The sequence below is a fragment of the Papio anubis genome, chromosome 13, assembly GCF_008728515.1.
Source record: "Papio anubis isolate 15944 chromosome 13, Panubis1.0, whole genome shotgun sequence".
Taxonomy (NCBI): Eukaryota; Metazoa; Chordata; class Mammalia; order Primates; family Cercopithecidae; genus Papio; species Papio anubis.
In genome coordinates, this window is record NC_044988.1 from 79,015,408 (window position 1) to 79,040,704 (window position 25,297).

Consider the following 25,297-nt stretch of genomic DNA (forward strand, 5'->3'; position numbering starts at 1 on the left):
GTTTCTATGTTTTGACAATATTTCAAGTCCTCTTTCTAGCTATTTGGAAATATACAATACATCGCTGTTAAACATAAGTGACCTATTCTTCTATTGAACATAATGTGTTCTTTCTATCTACCTGTATGTTTGTACCTATTCACCAACCACTCTTTGTTCTCACCCACCCTCACATACACCCTTCCCAGCTTCTGGTAACTATCATTCTAATCTCTACCTCCATGAGATTAACTTTTTTAGCTCCCAACATATGAGTGAGAAAATGCAAGATGTATCTTCCTGTGCCTGGCTAATTTTCTTTAACATAATAATCTCCAGGTCCATCCATGTTGCTTCAAAAAAACATTTAGTGGCAAAGAATACTTTATAAGAATCCCATACTGTATATTCTTCCTTGATACCAATGCATGGTTTAATATATAATAACCTTGTTTGAAATAAGAGGCTCTGATGCCTGGTACCCTTACCACATATGAAGTAACCACTGGTTTCCACCACTAAAATCTCCTATGGTCACAAAGTCCTTTGTGAAAAAACCCAAAGGCAAAGAGAGAGGCAGGTCTGCCCCATACAGAAGTTCAAGCTGTGCACTGCACAACTCCAAGGAGTGTCTATCACATAGCAAGTTATATAAATGGTGCCCCTGAGTTTGATAGTCCACAATATGTACAGTTGTGTGCATTGATCATGAAGAGAGAATTTGTGTTCACATCCCAACTCAGCCCTCAAGAAAACCAACATGAGGTCTTCGAGAGCTTACTAGATCTTAGAGATCAACTTCATTTACAGCAAAGCATGCCAAGGTTCACCAAAAAGATATAGACTTGTCTATGGTCATAAGACTTAGTGATAGAATAGGGATATATCCCAGATTTCTCTTTTTTTTTCATTGATTTATCTATGTAACTTTTTAGGTATTTCATTGCTTTATCTATTTCATTTTTTATTTATTTTCAAATAGGTAATATATTCATTTGCCTGGCCCAAAATTCAAAAGGCACAAAATATTATATATCCACAAAAAGTGTTTTACCCATCCTAACCCCGCCCCCAACCTCTCTGAGAGTTCCCATAAACAAACCCTAATACCAGTTGGTGACATATCTTTCCAGGGATAGTCCAGGTATATACAAGCAAACGCAGCCATGCATTCTCCAATCACTCCCCTTTTTAACCTAAATACTAACATACTGCACACTATTCTGCATTTTGACTTTTTGATTTATAATATATCTTCATGCTTGCTCCTCACCAGTGCATAAAGAGTTTTTCCATCCTGTCTCACAGAGAAGTTGTGTATTATTTTATGATATATAACAATTCGTTTAACCCTATGGATGGACATTCATTTGCTATTAGAAATAGTATGACAGTGAATAATGTTGTTCTCATATCATTTTGAGCATAAATGATCTGTAGGATAAAACAGTGATCTTTAGGACAAAATTTGTGGAAGTGGGATTGCTGGGTCAAAGTACATTTGTAATTTTGATAGACATTGTCAAATGGTTCTCTATAAAGGTTGTTCCATCATTAGTTGATTTTCCTATATCGTCATTATCACTGCTAGCAAACTTCGTACATTTTGCCAGCCCAATGCATACAAGAGAGTGCAGTTTGTGTGTGTGTGTCCATGTAAAGACAAATATTTATTTAAAATAATGTATTTGTATTTTTTTGCAGTGGAATTGGAAATTTTCTCATAGTCCTATTCAGATGTGCAAAGAAGTAGTAGTTTATTTCTATAAGTGACCTAATCATCCATTGTGTACATTTGTCATTTAATGAAATCTCAGCTTCTCCCAGCTTTAACATATATTCTCATTTAAAGATATAGAAAGATAAAGTAAAAGGATGGGGATCAGATTCTGCCCTTCCTCTATTCTTTCCTACAATTTGAGTCTCACGTTGGCTCTTTTGTTCGTTTTCTTTTCATTGACTCATGATAGTTGTACCTATTTATGAGGTGCAATGTGAGATAGTGCAGCTTGCATTTGACTTTCTCTTATTATAAGTATGTTTAAGCATCTTTTCATGTGTTTCAAGCTATTTGTATTTTCTATTCTGTGAGCTGTCTATTTCGTTCCTTTGCTCGTTTTTTAAAAAACTGAGCTGTTGGTCTTTTTGCTTACTAATTAGTAGAAAGAGAAGTAACTCTTTCACTAATGATATTGAAATAGAACACCTTTTCATAGTTTGAGAGTCAGCGTATTTTCTCTCCTGACCTGGCTGTTGGTATACTTTTCCCCTCTCTTATTTGGGGTATTAATCTTTTTCTTCTTGATGTATGGAGTCGTTTATGAATTATAGAACCCAGATTTTTGGAACCGCATTTCCAGCCTCTTACACTTAGATGTGCTGTATCCTCATTTCTTCATTGCACATTTCTTCATTTCATAGAATGGTAGAATGTATTGTAAGTGTACATTTAAAAGTTAATCAATTCCAGAATCACTACAAACTCAGAAAACATAGCATCAGAACTGTGATTCTTTAAGGTGAAGATAGTGTGAATCAGTGAGTCTCTGGCAAATGCATCCATCATAATATAAGACCTTTTAGAATTAGAAAAATAATCAAACCTGTAACAAATTTTGCAAGCAATTTGTAAACAGGTACTAGAATCGAAGATATTGGTGATAGTAGAGAAGCAAACAAACAACAACAACAACCACTACCACCAACTGGTGATTAACTGCAATCTTTCAGGCCCATTTTAAATGCATCCTCCTCCGCGAAATATTTCTTGGTTTCTCTGGACGGATGTTGTTTCTCTTGCCTCTGAATTCCCAGAGAACTTTGTACCTCTCTTAGGGAATTTATCAATGATTGTTTTTTATTATAGTTAGTTATGTACATGAGTATTTCCAGGAGTACTGCCAATTTCCTATATTGATCATAGATTTTTCCTAATGAAAGGCTCAAAGGTCCCAAGGTGAAGTATTCTTTTTTGAAGTAAAGTTGATTGTGGTGTAATTTATATATGGTAAAATTCACTCTTTTCAAGTATACAGTTCAACGTGTTTTGACAAATGTATACATGCTTATAATTAATTACCTCCAAAATGAAGATCCAGAACATTTCCGTCACCACAGTGTTCTCTTGGTGCTTTTGTTGTCAAGCCACCTTCTTCACCCTCAGCCCCTATTGATCACTGATTTGATTTTTGCCCCTATAGTTTTGCCTTTTCCAGAATGTTATATGAAAAGGATCATGCATTCTGTAGCTTTTTGTGTCTGTTTTTACTCTAAACTGCAGTACTTTGAAATTAAACACAGGGGAAATAATTTACTCATTGCTTTGTGGAATTTAGGCTAAGTAGACTTGCTCACCAAAATCATGTCAGTGGTTAGGCAGTGGTCAAAAGGAAAGAACAAAGAGGAAAAGGGAAGGAGAACAGAAATTGAGAAAAACACAGAAGGAAAGTTTAATATTTATTATAATATTCTTTACTGTTTAGAAATTATTTTCTATAGAGCACATCCAATGTCTCCAGCATTTTGTGTCATCTTCACGGTAACTTTACAAACTGTTATTATTCCAATTCTGCAGATGAGGATGCTGAAGTTCAAATTATTTGACTGACTTGTCCCCAGGCAGAACCACAGAAAAATGAAAAATCAGCCTTGAATAAACTCTGATTTGAAGGACATTGTTTTGCGGACTCCTTCAGGCTTCCTCTTCCCCAAATTCTAGTAAAAGAGAGTTAACCAGATGACCTGTCAGCTCTGGAAGGAAGAGCTTCTTGCTTTCACTCACCATTGTAAACCCAGAAACTAGCACTGTGTTAGCCCACTGTATAAGAGGTGTTCATTATATTGTTAAATGAAGTCACGAAGCAAGTATCTATCCCTCAGATCCTTAGAGTACAAATGCACTCAATTTTCCTTCCCAAGAGCTCACTGGGAGTTTTTCTTAACTGTTGCATTTTTCCTCATTTTTTAAAGTTTCCTTTTATACTCAAAGTAAAACACAAATGATTGCTCAATTCCTGTAACTGTGTGTCAGGGCACATTATCCCAACACAGCCATTGAAGGCACGTGAGTGAGTACCAACTTTTGGGTTGTCTGTCATTTGAATAAAGAATATGGTTTATGTTCATTAAGGACCACTCCAGAGGAAATCTTCAGCTAATCATTTCTTATGTTCTTCATCTAGACCAGTGGAGTAATGATCAAACATAAAGTGATCTATTTGAATGCAAAACAGGCTATACATAAAATGTTTTTAAAATGAAAAGAAAACCTAATCTTATGGCATTTTAAGATGCTGACAAATCAACAGGGTATGTGAAAAATTCCTTCCAAAATAATATGATTGCTTTCTTAAAACCATTCTGAATGTTTGGAGGCAGATAAATATGTCAGGAGTGGTGACAATACCTATCACTTTGTGGATGGTTGTGATGTCTGAAAACAAAGATATAATTTTTTTTTTAAATTTTACTTTAAGTTCTGGGATACATGTGCAGAACGTGCAGGTTTGTTACATAGGTATACATGTGCCATGGTGGTTTGCTGCACCCATCAACCCGTCATCTAGGTTTTAAGCCCCGCTTACATTAGGTATTTATCCTAATGCTCTCCCTCCCCTTGCCCCCTACCCCCGACAGGCCCTGGTGTGTGATGTTCGTCTCCCTGTGTCCACGTGATCTCATTATTCAACTCCCACTTATGAGTGAGAATATGCTGTGTTTGGTTTTCTGTTCCTGTGTTAGTTTGCTGAGAAGGATGGTTTCCATCTTAATCCATGTCCCTGTAAAGGACATGAACTCATTCTTTTTTATGGCTACATAGTATTCCACGGTGTATATTTGCCACATTTTCTTTATCCAGTCTATCATTGGTGGGCATTTTTATTGGTTCCAGGTACTTGCTATTGTAAATAGTGCTGCAATAAACATACGTGTGCATGTGCCTTTATTGAAGAATGATTTATAATCCTTTGGGTATATATCCAGTAATGAGATAGAAGACATTTATGCTGTCAACAAACATATGAAAAAAACTCATCATCACTGGTCATTAGAGAAATGCAAATTAAAACCACAATGAGATACCGTCTCATGCCAGTTAGAATGGTGATCATTAAAAAGTCAGGAAACAACAGATGCTGGAGAGGCTGTGGAAAAATAGGAATGCTTTTACACTGTTGGTGGGAGTGTAAATTAGTTCAACCATTGTGGAAGACAATGTGGCGATTCCTCAAGGATCTAGAAGGATAGAATTTTTTTTTAATGGTATTATATAATATAAACCTATGTAGTTCCCAAAGAGGTCTTCAAGGTGTTTTAGGTCCCTGGAAAGTTTTTGATCTTTTGAATTTCTCCTTTTCTTTTTACATAATTATGTCTCCAAAATGGCTCCTCTTTTGGCAATAAACTTTGATCAATGGAAGATTAGTGGCACCTGGATTCTAGGTTTAAGTTTCCACTTTTAATTTAAATATTTGTCTATTTAACACCCTGGAACTTTCCAATGAAATTCCATCCTAGAGTGTAAGAAAAGTCTTTATTAATCTAGATATGTGGGGCAGTATAGATATTCACCTTTAAATTAATTGATCAATTATGCTCGCTGGCAAATTTGCCACCCCAGACCCAGAGAAGGGATTACCGGGGCTGGCAGTCTCTTGAAATAGCAATGTCCACATGGAAGTGGAGGTAATACAGCAGCCTCTGTGCTCTGTCATTGCAACCCAGGCCAATGTAAGTCACTCACTGTGAGGCAGGAAAGAAACCCTAAGTTATTATAAAGGAGCAAAAGCTACTTTTATGTACTTATAAGAAATCTCTTGCCTTGGAGCTGAGAGAATGGGACATTTTAAAAAGGAAAATAGGAGAGTGACATAGAGGAAGTGACTTTTTGCCTTGGAAGACATGGCTTTCCTACCCTCCTTTTATCTCAATGCCCCTCCTTCCCATTCCCCAGGGGGGTGGAGGGGAGGAAAGAGATGGGAATGCTGAGAACAGAAACCAGAGTAAACATTAGGATTTTAGGGTCAGGAAAGAGCTCAAAGATGTTAAGAGGATGTGGCTAGAGCTGGCCACATGATCAGAGCCAGGCACGTGCCTATGTGGACAGAGAAGGAAAGAGAGACCAGAGGGCAGCACTTTCAGGGAGTCAACAAGGGTAGAGTCCTTTCAAGGACATATGTGGAGAGAGCAAAGGACTCCTTGAGAAGCAGGTCCCAAAAGCAGGGCTAGAGAGTTGGACAGGTTAATGTATCCTAGGGGTCACTGTCACATGAAAAACAGAAGCTGATGGAAACTCAGAGGGCGGAGGGACCACAAAAGCTTGAAACCCAGAAGGCTGGCCTTCTCCTGCCCACCCTCCATTGCCAGGCCCTATTCATCGTCTCCACCTCTTTAAATCTGCCCTTTTCTCTCCATCCTCATAGAGCTGAGACCACGGGCCATACTCCCAGACTGTCGGTAGATAAGACCCTGCCCTGCCTCCTACTTGTTTTGCAACCCTAGGTCAAATACCTAACTTCTCTGTGCCTCAGTTTCTTCATCTGAAAGATGGGAATAATACTACCAGTATCCACCTTAGGAATTGTTTGGGGTGCCAAATGAACTGACACTTGTGAAGCATTCACAGGGTACTTAACATTAGTTTGTTACCTATGTTAGTTTCCTAGGAATGCTGTAAGACCTGACCACTCACTGGGTGGCTTAAAACAAGAGAAATTCCTCTCTCATAGTTCTGGGAGTGGGAAGTCTGAAATCAAGGTGTCAGCAGGGTTGGTTCCTTCTGGAGGCTCTAAGGGAGAATCTGCTCCTTGCTTCTCTCCTAGTTTCTGGCAGCTGCTGGAATTTCAGGGATGCATAGACCCTCAATGCAGTGTGGAAGGGAAGTAGTTGGAGTTCCTTGGCTCATGGACACATTGCTCCAATCTCTGCCTCTGTCTCCATGTGGCCTTCCCCTCTGGGTGTGTGTGTGTGTCTTAAATCTCTTTTTCCTTTCTCTTATGAAGACATCAGTTATTGGGTTTAGGTCCCACCTTAAATTCAGGATGATTTATCTCAATATCCTTAACTAAATTATTTCTGCAAAGACTCTATTTCTAAGTAAGGTCACATTCACAAGTACAAGGGGTAGGACTTGGACAGATCTTTTGGACAACCACTATTCACCCAGGTACAGTCATCATAATTATTACTTTCAATTCAGGTTCCTATTGTCTCTTGACTATACTCTCACAATAGTCTCCCTGCCTGCAGTCTTCACACAGGAATCCATTCTCAGTAAAGTAGCCCCAGTGAGCTTTCCAAAACATCTTCCTTGTTTACACCCTAAAGTGGCTCCCTGTCACCTGCAAGGGAACATCTGACATGCTGAACCAGACTGTGACCTGGAGCTTACCTCATCTCCCAGGGCCATCTCTCACCCCCCTCCATTTTGCACATCCTTCTCCAAAACAGGGTGACTCCCAGAACTCTAAACACACTGCACTCTTTTACACCTCCTGGGCTTTGCACAGCTTGTTCCCTCTGCGTATATACTACCTCCCTCCTAACTCCCTTTGAAAGCCTATGCATCCTTGAAATTCAGTTCTTATTTCATCTCCTCTGAGATGACTTCCTGGACCCTTCTCTGGCAGTTCCCTTAGATCCCAAGAACTGCCTCCTTATCCTCACTGATTCTTGAGCTCACCCCTGTCATTAGACTGTATCAACTGATTCCCAAAGGTCTGTTAATGTTTCTGTTGCCCCTTGAGAGTTGCACCTTATTCAACTCTACGTCACCGATGCCAGTGCAGTAGTGGAAGGTGTTGAATGATGAATGACTGGTGGATGGATGGATGAATGGATGGATGGATGGATGGGATGGGATGGATGGATAGATGGATGCATGGGCAGATGAATCAATGGATAAAGGGATGAATATTTAAAAAAAAAAAGAAGAAGAAAACTCTGAGTCAGGAATCATTTGGAACTACAAGGTGAAACCTGGACTAAAGCTAGGACCATCTGTGATGAGAAGACCTGAGCAGTTATTAGTGAGGAAGGAATGTGGACACTCAGGATTCATATCTTTGTCATATAAATAATGAACAGCCATGTATCCGAACTGCTCCACAGATGATGCCAAGAGTAACTGCTGAGCAAACTCATTATAGCTCTGATTTTTTTAAATGTCTAAAGCCTTAAATTAAAGAAGCCTCTTTGGGAGTGGATAAAACATGGTTCTCACATCTTACATTTCAGTATGAATTAGATTTACCTGGTGCATAAGTTTACAATGTGGACACCTAAGCCCCACCCCCAGAAATTCTGGATGAAGTCAGTCTGAGGCAGGCTCAATGATTCGTAGAGAGGTTAAAAGTGCAAATTCTGACTCTGCCACATCTGTGCTCTATGACCTGAGGGAGTTTCTTAATTTTTCATCTCTTAAGTGGAGACAATGCTAGTACTTCTTCACAGAATTGTGATGAGTTAAATAGTAGTAAGAACAGTTCAGCACATGTAAGTGGGGTGGGAGGGAAGTAATGTTACCTGCAATCATTGCCATCTTCATCACCATCACCATCACCATCACCATCACCATCACCATCATCATCATCATCATCAGTGACATCTGTGGTTTTTAATCCTGGCTGCATAGTAAAATCACCTAGGAAATTTACAAATGGATCCTGATATAATTAGTCTGGAGTGGGCCTTGGGTAAGGGTATAATTTTAAATCATCCCACCTTTAAGAGTCTGATGTGCAGTCACAGTTGAGACCCAGTAGGCTCTCGATCTGTGCTTCTCAAACTTGAATTGTGCACAGATCACTAGGGCAGTTTGTAAAAATGCAGATTCTGATTCAGAAGGTCTCAGGGTGCTGATAATCTGCATTTCAAACAAACTCCAGGTGATGCTGCTGCTGCTGTCACAGACCACAGTATGAGTCATCGGGCTTTAGGGGATGAGTAAAACCCCCTGAGCCCAAGAGATGCAACCCACAACATGGTCGGGGAGTTGGTATCAACACAGTGACCAACTGTGATGGAGGCCACATGGTTCCTGGTTACGCCCAGGCCTGTCACATGCAGAGTGTCACATGCCTTCCTTCTGGAATTCCCCTGGCTCCTCACTAATGTCCCAGGGAGGAGAGGCAGGCAGGCTGTCTTGGGCTTCTCTGATAAGATATGTCAAGTGTACATGCATTACCCTCCCTACTGTCTGGGGAGTCCTTTCAGAAAGCGCTTAAAGGACATGCTATGCACCGAGCACTTAGCTCTTTAGATTGTGGAGCTCAGGATCATCGTTTTGCCCATAAAAGGGCCACTTGTGTAGGTCAAACTGCCGAGTCAATGACCCCGCCCAGTGGGAATAGTATTATCACCGCTGTTTTTGGCACAAATGATTTGAGTGTTTTTCAAACACCATTAAATGCCAAGGTCCCTGACCCTCAATGTGGTTCAGGTGTAGGGACTCAGAGGCCCACAGCTAGACTGGCAAGGGAGGGGTGGAAGATTAAAATGGGAACGACTGACAGGCATAGGCTATTAATTCTCCAAGGCTGGCTCTGCATCTTCTTGCAGACTCATTGCGATTTCCTCAAAGCAAAGGCCTTCACTGCCTGGTTGTGCATCATAGAGTTCACAGCATTGTGAAATCGCCCTTAAGGCAAAGCTGACAGCATCTTTATTTATTGTGCATGGATTTCATGTTAGCCTCATCCTCCTTTTGCTGCATGTTGATAAGGCAGAAATAGCGAGTCATTTAAATAGCTGATTACAAAGACTCTGATGTAGTAAATCGACCCTCGAGGTTTTCATTTTCATAACCTGTGTATTATTTATCATCCTCATCAGCAGAATAATAAAAGCCAATGCAGACCTTCTCATGAATCCCATAAGGTAGATGTTATTATCCTCAGTTTACCCAGGATAAAATTGAGGCACAGAGAGGTTAAGTACCTTGCCCAGGGCTCCCCCTTGCTAATAAATATGGAGCTGGCATTGGAACCCAGAGCCTTGCAGTGCCAATGCTCTTAGCCACTGTCCCCGACCCCTTTTGTGAGAATGCTGCTGACTAGCATTTATGAGAGTGCTTAGTACCTGCCAGGCACTGTGCCAGGGGATTTACATGAATTATCTACTTTTACCCTCAAAACACTGATATGAGTTAGGCACTATTAATTTCATTTTCTGATTGAGAAAGCTGATGTGAGAGAAATGCAGTGCTTTTCTCAAGTTTAAACTCACCCTGTAAGCTTCAAAGCTGTGATTGGAACCCGAGGGGTCCATGTTCCCCTTGCTCATGTGTTCTGGCCCCTCCTCAGCTGACTTTGGATTTTTGTCCCCTCCTACATCCCCCTCCAACCCCAGAGTGAAGGTCTCCTGGCTCTGTCCAAACATTAGTTCCATCAGGGCTGCCCCACTGGCCTGTGCCCACCCTAATACCACTTCCTCGGAGTCCCTTTTGCCATTGAAGATGATGTATTCACAGGTTCCAGGGATTAGGGTGTGGGCATCTTTGGGGGCTGTTGCCCCATCTACCCCTACGACACCATTCTGCAGGTCTTTCAGGAATCCTGCAGGATCCTCCTGGTTTCCCTTCCCACATCTTCTTCCCTGCCTCATCCCTGGCAGCTGGAGTGACCTTTTAAAATGTAAATACATCACTCTGCAGTTTGCTTAACCCCTCCCAAGGCCGAGATCTGGTGGGGCCACTCTCTGGCCTCCTCTCCCCGAACCCCTCCCCTTGCTCCCTCTACCCTGGCACAACTCCATTCAGGGTTCTCTGATTGTCACTTCCTCCTCCCATACCTAAACCATCACCCCCATGCCACTCTGTCCCCTTAGTGTTGGCTTGTTTCAGAGCATTCCTAAGTTACAGTGTGCACTTCTCTACTCTTAATGTCTCTCTCCCTTCCCTGGATTCTAGGTGGAAAAAAGGCAGCTGATCTCTAGCACATGGGATAGTACCTGGTTCAAGATATGGACCAATACATGTGGCAGGATGGAAGGAGGGAAGGTGGGATGGAAGGAAAAGAGGGAGAGAGGGAGAAAAGAAGGAAGGAGAAAGGAAGGAAGGAAGGAAGGAAGGAAGGAGGGAGCAAAGGCAGGTAGGCAGGAAGGAAGGAAGAAAAGAACAAGAGTGAAGGAAGAAGGAAGGGAGGAAAAGAGGGAAGGCAGGCAGGAAGAAAGGTAAGAAGAAAGGAAGGAAAGAAAGAGAAAGAAATGGAAGGAAAGAAGGAAGGAAGAAGGAAGGGAGGGAGAGAGAAAGGAAAGAGAAAGGAAAGTAGGAGGGCAGGAAGGAGTAAAGCAGGCAGGCAGGAAGCAAGGAGGGAGAAGAAGGAAGGAAGGAAGGAAGTCGGCTTAGTTGATTGACCTTTTAATGTTTGTTATCTGAGGCCTTATTCCTTAGAGAGGATGACAGTCCAAGTACTTAAAAAAAAGTATCCCTTTTGTCTCTTTCAAATGCGTATTTTTTATTCTTAAATTTTTTATTGATACATAGTATTTGTACATATGTATGCAGTATATGTGGTATATTGTTACATGCATAAAATATGTAATGATTAAGTTAGGATATGTGAGGTATCCAGCACCTCAAGCTTTTATGATTTTTATGTGTTGGGAACATTTCAAGTTCTCTCTTTTAGCTATTTTGAAATATACAATTTTTTTTTTTATAATACTGCTAAATGTTCCTGATACTTAAATACTTCCACACTGTCACATACGGTAAACAGTAAGCTCATCACCTGATATTATTACATCTGCCACTTAGAAGCTGTGTGACTGGATGCACTCTGTGCCTCAGTTACCTCATCTGTAAAATTTGGATAATAATAGTGCTACCCTCATAGGCTGATATGAGGATTACATTAGTTAATATGTGTAAAGCACTTTGAATGAATTCAATAATACAGTCAGCACCATGTAAGTGTTTATTAAATTTAAAAATAGCCCAGGCAAGGTGGCTCATGCCTATGAGGCTTCAAGAGGCCGAGGTGGGAGGATTGCTTGCACCTAAGAGTCCGAGACCAGCCTGGGCAACATAGTGAGACCCCATCTCTATTTATAAAAAATAAATAAATAAATTTAAAAACAACTTAGGTTCAAGACTATCCTCTCCAATCCTCAATTCATACCTTTATTTAATTTAAAAAGACTGTTGGAAACTTTCAAGTTTTTACTCGCGTTAGTTTGTTTCTGCCTTATCAAATCTCAAAAATACTAGTTTTTACTCCTATGAAAGTAAAATGGCAAAAGTGTACCTTTGCCCTTTTTTTTTTTTCCACCAGTGGTCATATTCTTAGCAAATAAACATTTTCTCTGTGGGCTGGGGCTGTTACAATGTTTTTTAAATAGTGGGATTATCAAGTTAAGGGTTTTATTGGCTCAGAGGGCAAGTGTGAAATCTTGAGTCTGTCTGGTGCTGGGGTTTGAAACCTGATGCCCATGTGTCGCTTGCTTTATTAGGTCACCACCTTGGAAGGGCTGCTTCCTCCTTATTAATGAAAAGCCTGCTCCATTTGTTTTGGCTTGCACCAACCTAACAGTGTCTTTAAATCAGCGACAGACTGTTTTCCTTGGAAGCCACAGAGTCCAATAGTTTTGGACTAAGCTCAGATTCTGGCTGGAACTTCCAAACTGGAAGTAAAATGACTTCACCTAACTGTGGTTGGGGGGAAAAGCCAGGCAGGCTTTTGGAAAGTGGATTTTGAATATTGGAGGATATTTGTGAAGGTGCCTGATGAGGTGGACTTAACACTGTTTGAGGGTGATGTGGACAAACCATTTTCTTATTCTATTTCAACACAGTGCTATGTTTTATTTAAATGAGTTTGCAACTTGGGGTCCTGAAATCTATTTTTGTTTTTGTTTCCACCTAGAATAGAAAGCACTTTCAAGCTTATCCTGGGAGGCAACAATAGATTGAAAGGGTAACTACTGTATGTAGATGCAAGGGAGGTACCTTCTTGGGGAGATTGGGTGAAGGCTGTTCTCCCTAGACGAACTAAAGGCTGGGTAGACATGGAGTCAGAGGAAGCTTTGGTTGGAAGAAAGACAGTGGCGGTAACCCAAGCCCAGAGAGAGGATTCATTGGCATTTGTGCCTTTTCTGTGCCATCAACTGCGAGCAGAACTAGGGAAGGGCAGCTCTCAGAGTTCAGACAACCAATGGTTGGCTAGGTCAGAGGGGCTCTCAGGCTGGGTAGGAGTTGGCCAGACTTCTTGTGCTCTTCCATTCATACCCAAAGGGAGCTTCCTGGGTCTTGAAGATAAACACACTTTCTCTTGTTCCTTTCAGTTGCTCTGATATTCTAAGACCCAGAGCAGATTTTTTTTTTTTTTTTTTTTTTTTTTTTTTAACCAGGAGTCCATGAGTCTTCTATGAATGTCCTTGGAAGAATTCAAGGAATTCCTGAAACCCCAGAAACTACACATAAAATGCTATATGCATGTGCACTGCTCTGAGCAGGAGTCTATAGTTTTTACCAGATTCTTGAAAGGATTCTGTGAACTCTTCTCCCCTAAAGCTTAGAATCACTGTTCTGGATGGTAGCAAAAACCACACAGTAGAACACTTTGGACTTTTGTCTTCCACCTCTCATAATAAATGCAGAATTTGGCATAGCCAAAATGTTACAGAAAGGTTTGTACAGTATCAAAAGACCTTGGAATGCACATTTTACAGGTAAGAGGCAATGACCAGGTTAGCAACCAGTCAGGAACATTCATGAGCAAATGCTGGTCTAGTCTGAAGGGCCATCTTGGGTACACTTGGGCACAATTGGTGCTGGGATGAACATGACACTCAGGAGTTTTTACTGGAACACAGGCACGTAGAAACACATCCAGAAGGATATAGGTGTCAACATCCAGAAGGATATAGGTGTCAACAGATAAATAGGATTATGCTCATAATTAGAAAATAGAATTCATTGAACATCTGCAATATGCCAGGAGCTTTGTATACATTATCTCATTTGATTGTCACAATAATATTGTGAAATGAATACTATTGTCTTTCCCATTTTACAGACAGAATAGCTTAAGCTCAGAGAAGTCAAGTAAATTTCTCAAGGTCATTAAGTGGTAAGAACTGGAAGATAAGTTCAGGTTTGTCCAATCTATGCTTCTTCCCAACTTAAGTAGCTTCATCACATGCAAACAATGATCATGGTGGCTTATGGGACATTAATTAATCTGACAAGAGCTCCTTCGAGGCTGTGACTTTATAATTTTTAGAATTAACTGAAAGAGTGACAAGTTGAGCATTCAATTTGCAAGTCACGCTATGTTTGGAATTAGGAGGGATAACCACTTATCCTTCCCAAAGGGACTGACAAGCATACCCAGAGGGGGTGGGATTTCTGGAACTCTGTGAAGTTAACAAGAAGGGACTTGGAAAGTTAGAAGAAGGAGGGGGAGCTGCATTCCAAGCATAGCTCATGGTATGAGAAAGCACCAAATTTGGAATGGGACGAACAGATGAAGAAGGTGTCAAGTTCTCTGGGGAGGAGTGGAGGGTACTAGACGCCAAATACAGGGTAAAGCTCTGGCAAGATGCTGTGGTGACTTATCTGAGCCTAAAACAAAGGAGAACCATCCCAGAATCCTAGAAATCTCCCTTCCCCCAAATCAATGAAGGGAAGTTTCATAATGATGGACAGAGTCCCAGATGGAAATTGACTACTTGTTCTACAGAAAGGTCTTCAATTCTAACAGGGAAATCTCTGATCACAGGAAAAGCTATCTCAGTTTCAATGACTTGTCCACTGATAGAAGATAGTGTAAGAAGGGCTCATTTAGGGGGAGTGAGAAGTAAGGAATTAGAGGAGGAAAGATGGTAACTGAGTGGGAAGAAAGAAAATCATGAAGGAACAGCAGGAGGTGCCTGGGTCGTAGCCCAGGGAGCATTAATGATCCTACCTCCAGTTATAGGGGCACAATACTTAATCCAACCCAGAAGGTGGAATGCAACAACCTCCCTCTCCTCCCCTCCCATCCCAGAGACATTACCCCAGCAGATAAACAACTGGCATGACCCTCCAATAGAAAGCAAGATCACCTTTGCAGCAGAAGTGGCCCTGCCAGCTGCCCTTCTTCTTTCCATGGGGACAGACACTGTTTTCCTTGGGAAGGCCCAGAGAGCTGCTGAGTCTTCATTTCCTGAAGGGTTGGGTCAGATTTGGGAGCTCATGGGAGTTATGCAATTGCTTTTTCTAATTTACAAGTTCTAAAGTCTTGTTCCTGGTCACTCTCTTCTCAAAAGCGAAGGGCGCAGAGGCTCCTGTGGAAACATCTTCCCTTGTCAAGTCTGCACAGGGTCCTCACAGAGCCTCTGGAGTGGCTACCTTCCATGTACTGGCTCCCACCGTCTTCTTCCAGGGAACTCCACAAGGCTCCTGGCTCCCAGTCAAGCAGCCGCCTTTGTGTCTGCTCTTTTTCCACCCCCACCTCCCCAAGTATGCCTTCTTCTCTAGTGGGATAAATTTAGCTCTGAATGAATGCAGAAAGAAGAACACATTAAAGTAAACACAGACCAAACAGCATTCAAATATAGGTTTGGCACACAAACACAACTGACAAAAGATCCAAGTTTTTCTGTTTCCTTCTCTTCTGCTTATCTCTGTTTCTCTCATCTCATCCTCCGACTGCTACACTCTTTTCTCCATGTATTTAAGCTAATTAGATATGTAGATCAGAATATGGGGCTGTTGGTCTTCAGACCCCATGAAGGAGAAATCACTGAAGTGACTGAGAAACATCAAGGAGTGAATGAGAGCCCCAGGTGGTGCTGGCACTTTCATTTACTGGCTTGATTATCTTAGAAATCCATCCAAAAACTTGAAAGCATATTTTATCTCATGTGTTAGCACAGCCTTTTCTCCTGGTGCACTGAGTCTACAGTGGCTATAGAATGTTGCAAAGTCGGGCCAGGCGCAGTGGCTCATGCCTGTAATCCCAGCACTTTGGGAGGCTGAGGTGGGCGGGTCATGAGATCAGGAGATCGAGACCATCCTAGCTAACATGGTGAAACCCCGTCTCTACTGAAAAGACAAAAAATTAGCCAGGTGTGGTGGCAGGCACCTGTAGTCCCAGCTACTTGAGAGGCCAAGGCAGGAGAATGAAATGAACTTGGGAGGCGGAGCTTGCAGTGAGCCAAGATCACGCCACTGCACTCCAGCCTGGGCGACAGAGCGAGATTCCATCTCAAAAAAAAAAAAAAAAAAAAAAAAAAGAATGTTGCAAAATCTTTTTTTTTGATATGGAGTCATCCAAGTTGGAGTGCAGTGGCATGATCGTGATTTACTGCAGCCTCGATCTCCTAGGCTTAAGTGATCCTCCTGCCTCAGCCTCCTGAGTCGGTGGGACTACAACCACATGCTGCCGCACCTGGCTAATTTAATTTTTTTTTTTTTGTAGAGGTGGGGGTCTCACTATGTTGCCCAGGCTGATCTTGAACTCCTGGCCTCAAGCTATCCTCCCATTTCAGCCTCCCAAAGTGCTGGGATTGTGGGCATGAGTCACTGCACCCAGCCTGCAAAATCTTCTAAACATCTTCCCACCAACCAGTCAGCATGTCCCTAAGCCCTAATTGTGAAGTATTTTATTTCACTGTAGTTCTTCACTCTCAGAGCATTTGTAGTTCTCAAAGCACTTTCTCATTCATGAACTTCAATCGTATGAGAATCGAATGGGGCTAGTTAGCTATCCCAGTTTACAGATGGAAAACCTATTCCCATTTTACAAATAGAGAACCTCAGTTCAGAGCAGGCAAGTAACTTGTATGAAGTCACACAGTAAGTGGCAGAGTTAGGATTAGGACCTAGGTTTGATACTTTGTCTTATGTTCATTCCACTCTACCATGAGCTGCTTTGGGGGAAAGGCAATTTGTCCCAGAGGCCCTGGCTGGGAGGGTCACACATTAGTAATGAGCAATTTTTGAGACTGGCTGGCTACTTCTCAGTGAGACAGGCTCAGAGGGGTCCAGGATCCGTTTACTCAATATATGGAGGGTGTGCAAGGGGTGGGCAGGCAGTTGAGACCTCTGTCATTCCCAAAGGTATCAGGCAGGCACAGCATCCATAGGTGGTAGGAGCTGAAGCTAGGCTTTCCCAATTTCATTATTCATTCCCCAGCCAGCAGGGTGGACAGGATTTAGTGGGCAGGCCACCATCCCTCCACTGCCAACCCCGCAGGAAATTTCTCTCTTGTCAGCAGTGCTGACTTGCAGAATGTACACGACATTATTGAAACATGGTTAACAATGAAAGTGTTGATGGCCACACTACAAAAAGGGATTCCAAGCTGACGGGGCACATCGTGGTCATTGTGCTAAGGTAAACTAGACTGGCCCCTAAGCTCTCTGAGAAGCCAATGACCCGACTGTGTCTACTGGCATCAAATAACCAGGCTGGGGTAGAACCTGGCCTTCCCAAAGACTTTCTAGTTTGTAGCTAATTCATAGCCAAACTTAGAATTGTTTCTACCACAGAGCACCTTCAATATGTAGGCATATAACTCTCTTCCTAATACTCAAAAATTAACCTGTTCTTCCTATATTTTCCTAGGATTTAATCTATATCCTCTTAAATTTTAAAATTCCTTCTTATTTATTATTGTTAGATTGACCCAGTATAAAAAATAAGACTGTAGATGTCTAAGAATCATTAAAAGTAGAGTCTAGTAAAGACATTTCTAGATAATAAATGACATAGGGCAGAATCCTCTTGTTTAAAAGATGGAAAATGAGAAGTATTGACTAATGGGAGGAATGTTAAGAATACTGATAGCTCACCCCTTTAAAAAAAGTCTACATAAAAGTGTGGAGAAAATCAAGTCATTCACTTAACTTGGTCTATGGCATTTTTAATGAAGCAATGATTGGGTTGAGTGATCGAGACCTACCATTTCCAGAGCACCTACCATGGCCAATCACAAGCCTTTTATATCTGTTATCCTTATTTATTACAACATCCCTGTGAGAGGGCTGAGATTCCTTATTTAATATAACATCCCTGTGAGAGAGCTGAGATTCCAACTTGTCTTCAGAGTTCCTGTCTTTTTTGTGTCATACCTACCTCCTACTTCCTAATCCCACTTTTCAAAACTTTTGTCATTAACAGGACTACTACTCTGGACCAACATCTGAATAACACAATATTTAAACTCATCAGATATGACAACCCAGTGAGACTGGACATCACATATTTTCATTTCCATCTTAATGTAAGGAAACTGTCATTCCAATCTATTATGTGATTTGTCCATAGTACCACAACAAAGTAAATGTAGAATGATCTCTAACCATTCGGCTCTAATTGATTCCCACACACTCTCCTTATCTACCCAGTTTCCTCTAGGGACTCATGTGGATCAACTGACATTGCCAAACCTAACCAAGAGAAAAGGAAACCATCGCAGTGAAGTACTAATATTCATTTCTAGCCAGATTTCCAATTGCTCATTTTCAATCTGCTCTGTAAAGACCTTAGTCAATATGTACCTTAAGCGACATTCAGCCTAGTTTATTTTTCACATTGATGCTGTTTTCTGACTTCTTTCTCTGTCTTCTTGCTCCATGGGGACTCCCTATATGAATCTATCATTCGGATCCCATGGAGAAAAATAGCATATACTTGAAATCCCATCAACTTTCCCAAAGAGCTAGCAACCACAGGAGCCAAGAGGACCACAGGCAATGTTCTCCTTTTGATTCTGTGCAGCTATCACGTATGTTTTAAATGACCATTTATTTTCAAAAGATCCCAGGCAAAAGAGAACTAACACAAATATAAACATTTGAGGGGATCCTGGCATTCCTTTCAAAATTACTTTTGTCCAAGGGAAGCTTCAGGTTGCTGGGAAATGTCACACTCGTAACGCTCGCTCAACAAGACTGACTTTTACACAACAGGCCTTGGCAAGTCATTTCCCTTTTGGTATACAGAGCTCTTATTTTCCCCACAAGGGAATCAGCTGTGATCATTTGTGATTCTCAAAGGACTCAGGTTCGAAAATAGATTCAGAAATTTTTATTAACAAAACATCTATTTTGCATATAAAGCATTCTGTATCCTTTTCATATAATGCTTTACAATGAAGTGTCTGTCATAAAAAACATTAAACTGTACAGATGGTGCTTATACAACATAATTTAATGTCCCAGCAAGAACTAGTGATTTGTTATATACATTACACACTATTGTGATGTATGCTTCCAGATTTTAAATCTTTGGAGGGCAAATAGTCACCAATATCGTTGTGGCACTAGACTATGATTTTTTTTTTTTCTTGATACCAGGCTGTGTCCTAATGTCTAATATAAAATAATTATACAATATATTTATTAAATAAATAGCATAGTTTGGGTTTTTAAATGCCTGTGTTTGTAATGGGTTCAAAGATTTTAAAATACTAAAATTTAGAGAGTTGAAAGGAGAAGTGCTGGAAGAGGAGAAAAGATTTTCCCTCTGCTCCTTGGTCAACCATCAGGCAGTCATTTCATTTGCCTTCCTGTCTCACCTAGGGTTCTTGGTCCCAAGCAACAGAAATAGATTCTAGTTGATAGGAGCAGAAAAAGAATGAAATGAAATTGTATTAGATAGCTCACAGAAAAGATGGAACATCCAAAGAAGGAAGCTTGGGCAATGGGTACAACCAAAGGTGAGCTCCTAGCCTGAAGAAATTCTCTAAAATGCTGTGTCTCCAAATTTCTTGGCAGGTGTACATGCCTGACTGAGCCCAGATTGCGTGCCATACCATGGCTTCAGGGGGATCTGGGGAATAAGTGTCTGAGACCTCCCAGCTTCTACCACAGGATGTGGCTCTGCCTCTCACTATGGCTGTAATATGGGAATTCCCCAAAGATGGGAAGGAGTTCACAAATTGGCAAGCCCAAAAAAAAGAAAAAAAGAAAAATGTATATATGAACAAGTCTGTTACATTTCCTACCTGGCCAGAAGCATTTTGAATTTCCTCTCTTTGGCTTTTTGTGATACCTGCTTTGATAATCCTCAACACTGAATAAACACAAGCTTTTTTTTATTGTAGGTCTCAGGGCAGTTAAAAATCACTTAGGAAGTACACACAATTGGTCATGAGTCTGTAGTCTATTCCTAGTAAATTCAATTAATACAAAGGCTCTAAACCCATCCCTAACCCCCGCCTCACCCCATAGAAATGTAATTCTGTGCAGGTCTTCAGGAGATTCTGATGCATATTTCTGGTTAGGAATCATGTTTTAGTCTTTCTCATTTCCTACAGCTTCTTTACAAACTATTTCTATTTTTCTGAAGCCCCAACCCCACACCATCAGTCTTAATCAATGACTCTTTATTCAATTGGGAAAACCAGTTCATCTGATGCAAACTCACTTAACCTCTCTCCCGAGACTTCAACTCAAACTTTCTTCTTTTCTTTATCCATTTCATCCTCCTTTCCTGCTTCGTTCTTCCTTCTTCCCAAGGCTAACTGGCTAATGTGATGCTCATCTGAATGTCCTCTTGACTAATTAGAAACTTTGCCTAATATTCACCTGCCTTTTGGCTCTGTCTTTGGCCTCATTTCCCTGTTGTCTAATTTGCTTTGACCCCCAAGTGTCCAAGTCTTGCCTGACCTTAAAACCCTTTCCACTAGACCCTGCTTCCCATAGGCTATGTTCCTGTTCTCCACCTTCATCTTTCACATCCGAAGGGCTGAAAGAAGCAGTTTGTACTCATGGATGCTTCTCTCTGACCTCTCACTCATCCTCCTTTTTGTTTGTTTTATTTTCAACATTCACTTGGTAGCAGTCATTCCTCAACTCTTGTAAGTGCTTCCAAGCTCCCCTTCAGGACACAAGTCACTCATGGCTTCCTGACAGCCATCCAATGACCTCTTCTTCATCTCCATCCCCCATGACCTTTCAGAAGCATATGGCCCTATTGAAGACCTCTTTCCTTCTTTGTGGCTTTTGGTGTAAATCCCTTTGGATTTTTCCTTCTACTTCTCAGACGATGCTTAATCAGTCTTCTTTGCTGGGCTCTCTCCTCTTCTTGCTCTGTTTTCTCATGCTGGCTGTTCTCATTTCTTTAACTGTAACTGCAAAGTAGATGACACTTGGATGTGTGTCCCCAACCCTGATTCTTTTATTCAGAGTTCAGATCTTTCCAACTGTTCACTTCCAAAGGATGCCCAGGCCTTTTTCCTTCTCCACCTCCCCATTCCATTACTCCTTTTAAAAATTTATTGCAGTTAAATATAAAACACTTAAAATTTCAACCACGTTAAAGCATATGGTTTGATGACAATAAGTACATTCACACTGTTGTGCTCAATTATACTTTTTAAATATCTGTATAGCTGGGAGTAGAAGGACCATTTCTGGTTCAATTGTTTATTCCTGGGGCCTGCTTCTATCTCCATATCATTGGCCAAGCCTGGTGCTTAGTGATTAAGAGCATGGACTCTGGTGAGTGTGATCTGAGTTTAAATCTCAGCTCTATAACTGTAGCTGAGTCGTTCAACCTCTTTGGTCCCATTTTCCTCATCTTGGTATTCTCTACAATCACTCTGCTGAAGCAATAACAACTTTGTTTATTTGTGAGCAAACTCCCTTTAAATAACTTGTCCTGTTGGGGCTTGTGCTGGAAATGAAGAAAAAAGGATGCATTTGAAGAAAAGGATGGTTCTTAGCCAGAAAGTAGGTTTCTGATAAACTGGAGTGGGATGTTGAATCTGGCACTGGCTGGATTTATGAAACGAACAGCTCCACCTACACTTGTTATGAAAAACTTGGGAAAACAATCCATCAGTAAATGATTTCGGTGAGTGCTTCTATCCTTGGTCAGAGGAGTAATTGTTCATCAGTGACAGGTGAACTTCTGTGAAAATTGAAAGGGCAATTTAGTTGAAATGGAAGCATTTATTCAGGAAGCAGGTGATTCGGGAAAATTTGATGTACATATATATATTTTTTTGAGACAGTTTCACTCTTGTTGCCCAGGCTGGAGTACAGTGGTGTGATCTCGGCTCACTGCAATCTCTGCCTCCCAGATTCAAGTGATTCTCCTGCTTCAGCCTTCCGAGTAGCTGGGATTACAGGTGCCCGCCACCACGTCCAGCTAATTTTTTGTATTTTTAGTAGAGTCGGGGTTTCACCACGTTGGCCAGGCTGGTCTCCTCACCTCAGGTGATCCACCCGCCTCAGCCTCCCGAAGTGCTGGGATTACAGGCGTAAGCCATCACATCAGGCCTGATGTGTTTATCTTTTAACATGCCTTTACATCCTGTGGATCTAAAGAGGCCACTTTAGTTATTTCAGTATTTATTTCATTTTATGAAGAAAAGTTTGCATATGAATGTTGGGAATTCTAGCAGGTCCTGCCTTAATGTGAAGAGGCATTTTGTTTGTCTTTGGCATTGATCTCCTTTTGGACCAGGCCTGATCCACTTCTCACATCCAGTCCAGGACCTGTCACAAAAGACTCACATTAGTACCACATGGTATCCTGTTTTAGTAAAGAATAGGTGAGGTATTTTAGTGAGTAGATCCTACTTTTCCTGTCAGATGCAGTGAACAGAAGACCCTGGAAGGATTTCCATCCAGAATGTCACAGGATAATGATAATAAGAGCGGATGTCTGTGATGCCCTTTACAAAGCACCTTTATATACTGTCTCTCATTCGTCTCTAATGACACCTCCGTGATCCTCCATTTTTTTCAGATGAGGAAACTGAGGTTCAGAGTGGTTAAGCGAATTGCCCGAGATTTCACAACTAATACATTGTGAAGCCTAGCCTAGCACCCAGGACTAAAAACTCGCGGCTTCTTTTAAGGCCACATATCGCCTCACCAGGAGGGTGGCCTCTCTGGAGATATACCCTACCCTCGGCTGACTTGATGTTGAGAACTTGGTCATCTTAAGCACGTGGGCCACGTGGGCAAGGCAGCCCTTCCCAAATTGTAAATGTCCCCACGTGGAGCCCAGGCGTCTGGCCGGAGCTAGAAGGTGCCCTGAACACTCATTGGCCTCAGCCTCCCTGTAACGGCACGTGCTCGGGTCCCACATTCGGTCAGACGCCCCTCTCCACCGGCATCTGCCAGGTGGAGGCGCCACTGCGCTCTGCCTCCGCCCCAGCGAGCGCGTGTCCACCGGGGCGCGCCACGCCAGCCGTGCGCCCCAGCAGCTCGCTGTGCGCCCGCGCCCCAGGTGCCCACTAGCTCGCGCGCCGTCCGTCTGAGCCTTGGAGACCCGCGGCGGCGATCGCTCGGAGCCGCCCTGGACCGCGGCCTTGGGTCCACCACACTCCAGGGGCGGAGCGAGGCACCGAGACGTCAGGGCGGAGAACTAGCGCCGGGCGAGCGCGCCCTCCCGGCGGCTGCCCGCGTCCCACGTCCTCGGCTGGCGCGGCCGGCGGCGGCGGCGACCGGGAGATGCAGTGAGCGGCGGCGCTGGGGCGCAGCCAGGCAGCCGGGAGGGCGGGGGCCAGAGGCTGAGTCCGGGCGAGCCCGCCGTGCGCATAGCTCTGCCCGCCGACCCCGGAGAGGATCCCCAGCCGTCCCTCGGCGTTCTCCCGGGTTCTAGCAAAGCCCCCCGGGGTGCCCATCAGTTTCCTTGGGTGACTACAGCGTGTTTTTTCTTTCCTCTTTCCCCTGCCTGTGTGCCCTTCTCCAGGATGGCAGAGGCGGAATTGCACAAGGAAAGGCTGCAAGCCATAGCAGTAAGTCCACTTTCATTTTATTTTCTTGCTCTATTGTCTGGGGTGGAAGGGGGCCCCCGAGGGTTTCGGGGCGAGCGGCATGCCAGCACAGTAGCCGCAGGTCATATGTTCCGGGGACTAAAACTCTGTCAGGGCTCAGCTAGGCTGCCTTTTCTTTTCTATGTCTGTAGATGGAAACCCCCAAGGGCGGGCTTTGGACTGGGGATTTGAATGTGGAAGATTGGCTTAAAAATAAGATGCTTGCTGCTGGACTTTGGGGAAGGACTAAACAGAGGCTTGGGGTGGGGGGAGAACTCCAGGAATATTATCACTGAATGCTCAGACATACGTTGACTTCATAGCCTGGAGAACCAAGAGAAGGGTGACCCAAAGGGTGGCTGCCATCCTCTCTGAGGAAGCCGTCCTTCTGTTAAGTGGAAAACCAGGAGTCAGCGACTCAGCCAGCCACGAGGTAGAATTTCCTCCCAGAAACCGGGAATGTTAGTTTTCCCTTCTCTGTTTGATATTGACAAGGGCACTGGCGCAAGCCACCTCCCTGGAGGTCCGGGGACTTCTTACAACTGGGTCCTGGTTATAATATTCCATGAGAGCCTCCTTATGGTGTGGAGTATCTGAAAACCTATTTTCAGCATACAAAGGAGCAGTCAGTTTTGGCAAAGTTCGCAGGCACTTTCAGAAAAGTGTACCCATGTGCATCTTGGGTTTAGAAAAGAACTCTCTGAGACTGCCTAGATTTGAGCAATCTTAACACAGTGTTGCCAATGATCCACAGATGTGGTATTTTTAGTGGAGCCACCACAGCTGGATTATATATTTCCTTCGAGGATGAGGGAATAATTACTGCTACCATATGAAATAGTAACAATTAAAAAAGAAGGTCCGTTAACATATTGGAATAAAAGAATCTCCAGACATTCTTCCACTTAAATACATTTTTTTTTTTCGGTTCGGAAGTTCTCTGGAAACACATATAAATTTGTTGGAGAAATAGTGTGTAATGTTTTAGAAGCAAAGTATATTAAAGTGTTTTCCAAAGTCTTTTTGGACAGATTCTTCATTGGGAAAATGCACACAGACCCTTCTTTTTTTAGAAGCATTTGACGTGGTCTCCATGGCTCTGAGACTCTCTTTCTCAAACGCCTCAAATCTGAAGTGTCTTGGAGACTTCACCACTGAAGTGAGAGAGATGTTTGCTGGCAATATTGAAATGCCATGGTTTGCCTATTAGGTAATCTTTGAACGTGGTGCTCCGAACTCAGGAAGGTTGTTTTTTCTTCTTTCTCTTTCCCCCTGTGCATGTGTATTTTGATGATTTGTGAAGTTATTTGTGGTTTCTAAAGTTGGTGGCAAGGCAGCATGGCCAGTGTGTCATGAACTTGATAAGAATGGTGATATTGAGTTAATGGTGCCATGTAGCTGGTGGGTGTTTTGTGTGACCTGGATAATAGGCTGCTTTAACTGTTGATGCAGGGGCTGTTCCCACTGGCCGCTGCTGAAGGCTTCCAACAGTTGTCACATTTTCTGCCTTTGCACAACCAGCTTTACTGGATGCCTGCGGAACAGCTGAACTCCATGAAAGGACTTGCTTTCCAAACATGGAGCCAGTAGCTGCTAACACTGGGGCTACCCTTTT

At 42.4% G+C, this 25,297-nt stretch overlaps 1 protein-coding gene across 7 annotated transcripts in view; it reads left to right on the forward strand.

Moving 5' to 3' along the window:
* PALM2AKAP2 (PALM2 and AKAP2 fusion) overlaps window positions 1-25,297 on the forward strand; it is a 538,968-nt gene that overhangs the window by 115,305 nt on the left and 398,366 nt on the right. For all 7 annotated transcript variants that reach the window (XM_031654861.1, XM_021927808.2, XM_031654859.1 and 4 more), the window contains exon 2: window positions 23,619-23,664. In XM_031654861.1, coding sequence (XP_031510721.1) covers window positions 23,619-23,664 — 46 coding nt within the window. The remainder of the gene's footprint in view (window positions 1-23,618; window positions 23,665-25,297) is intronic.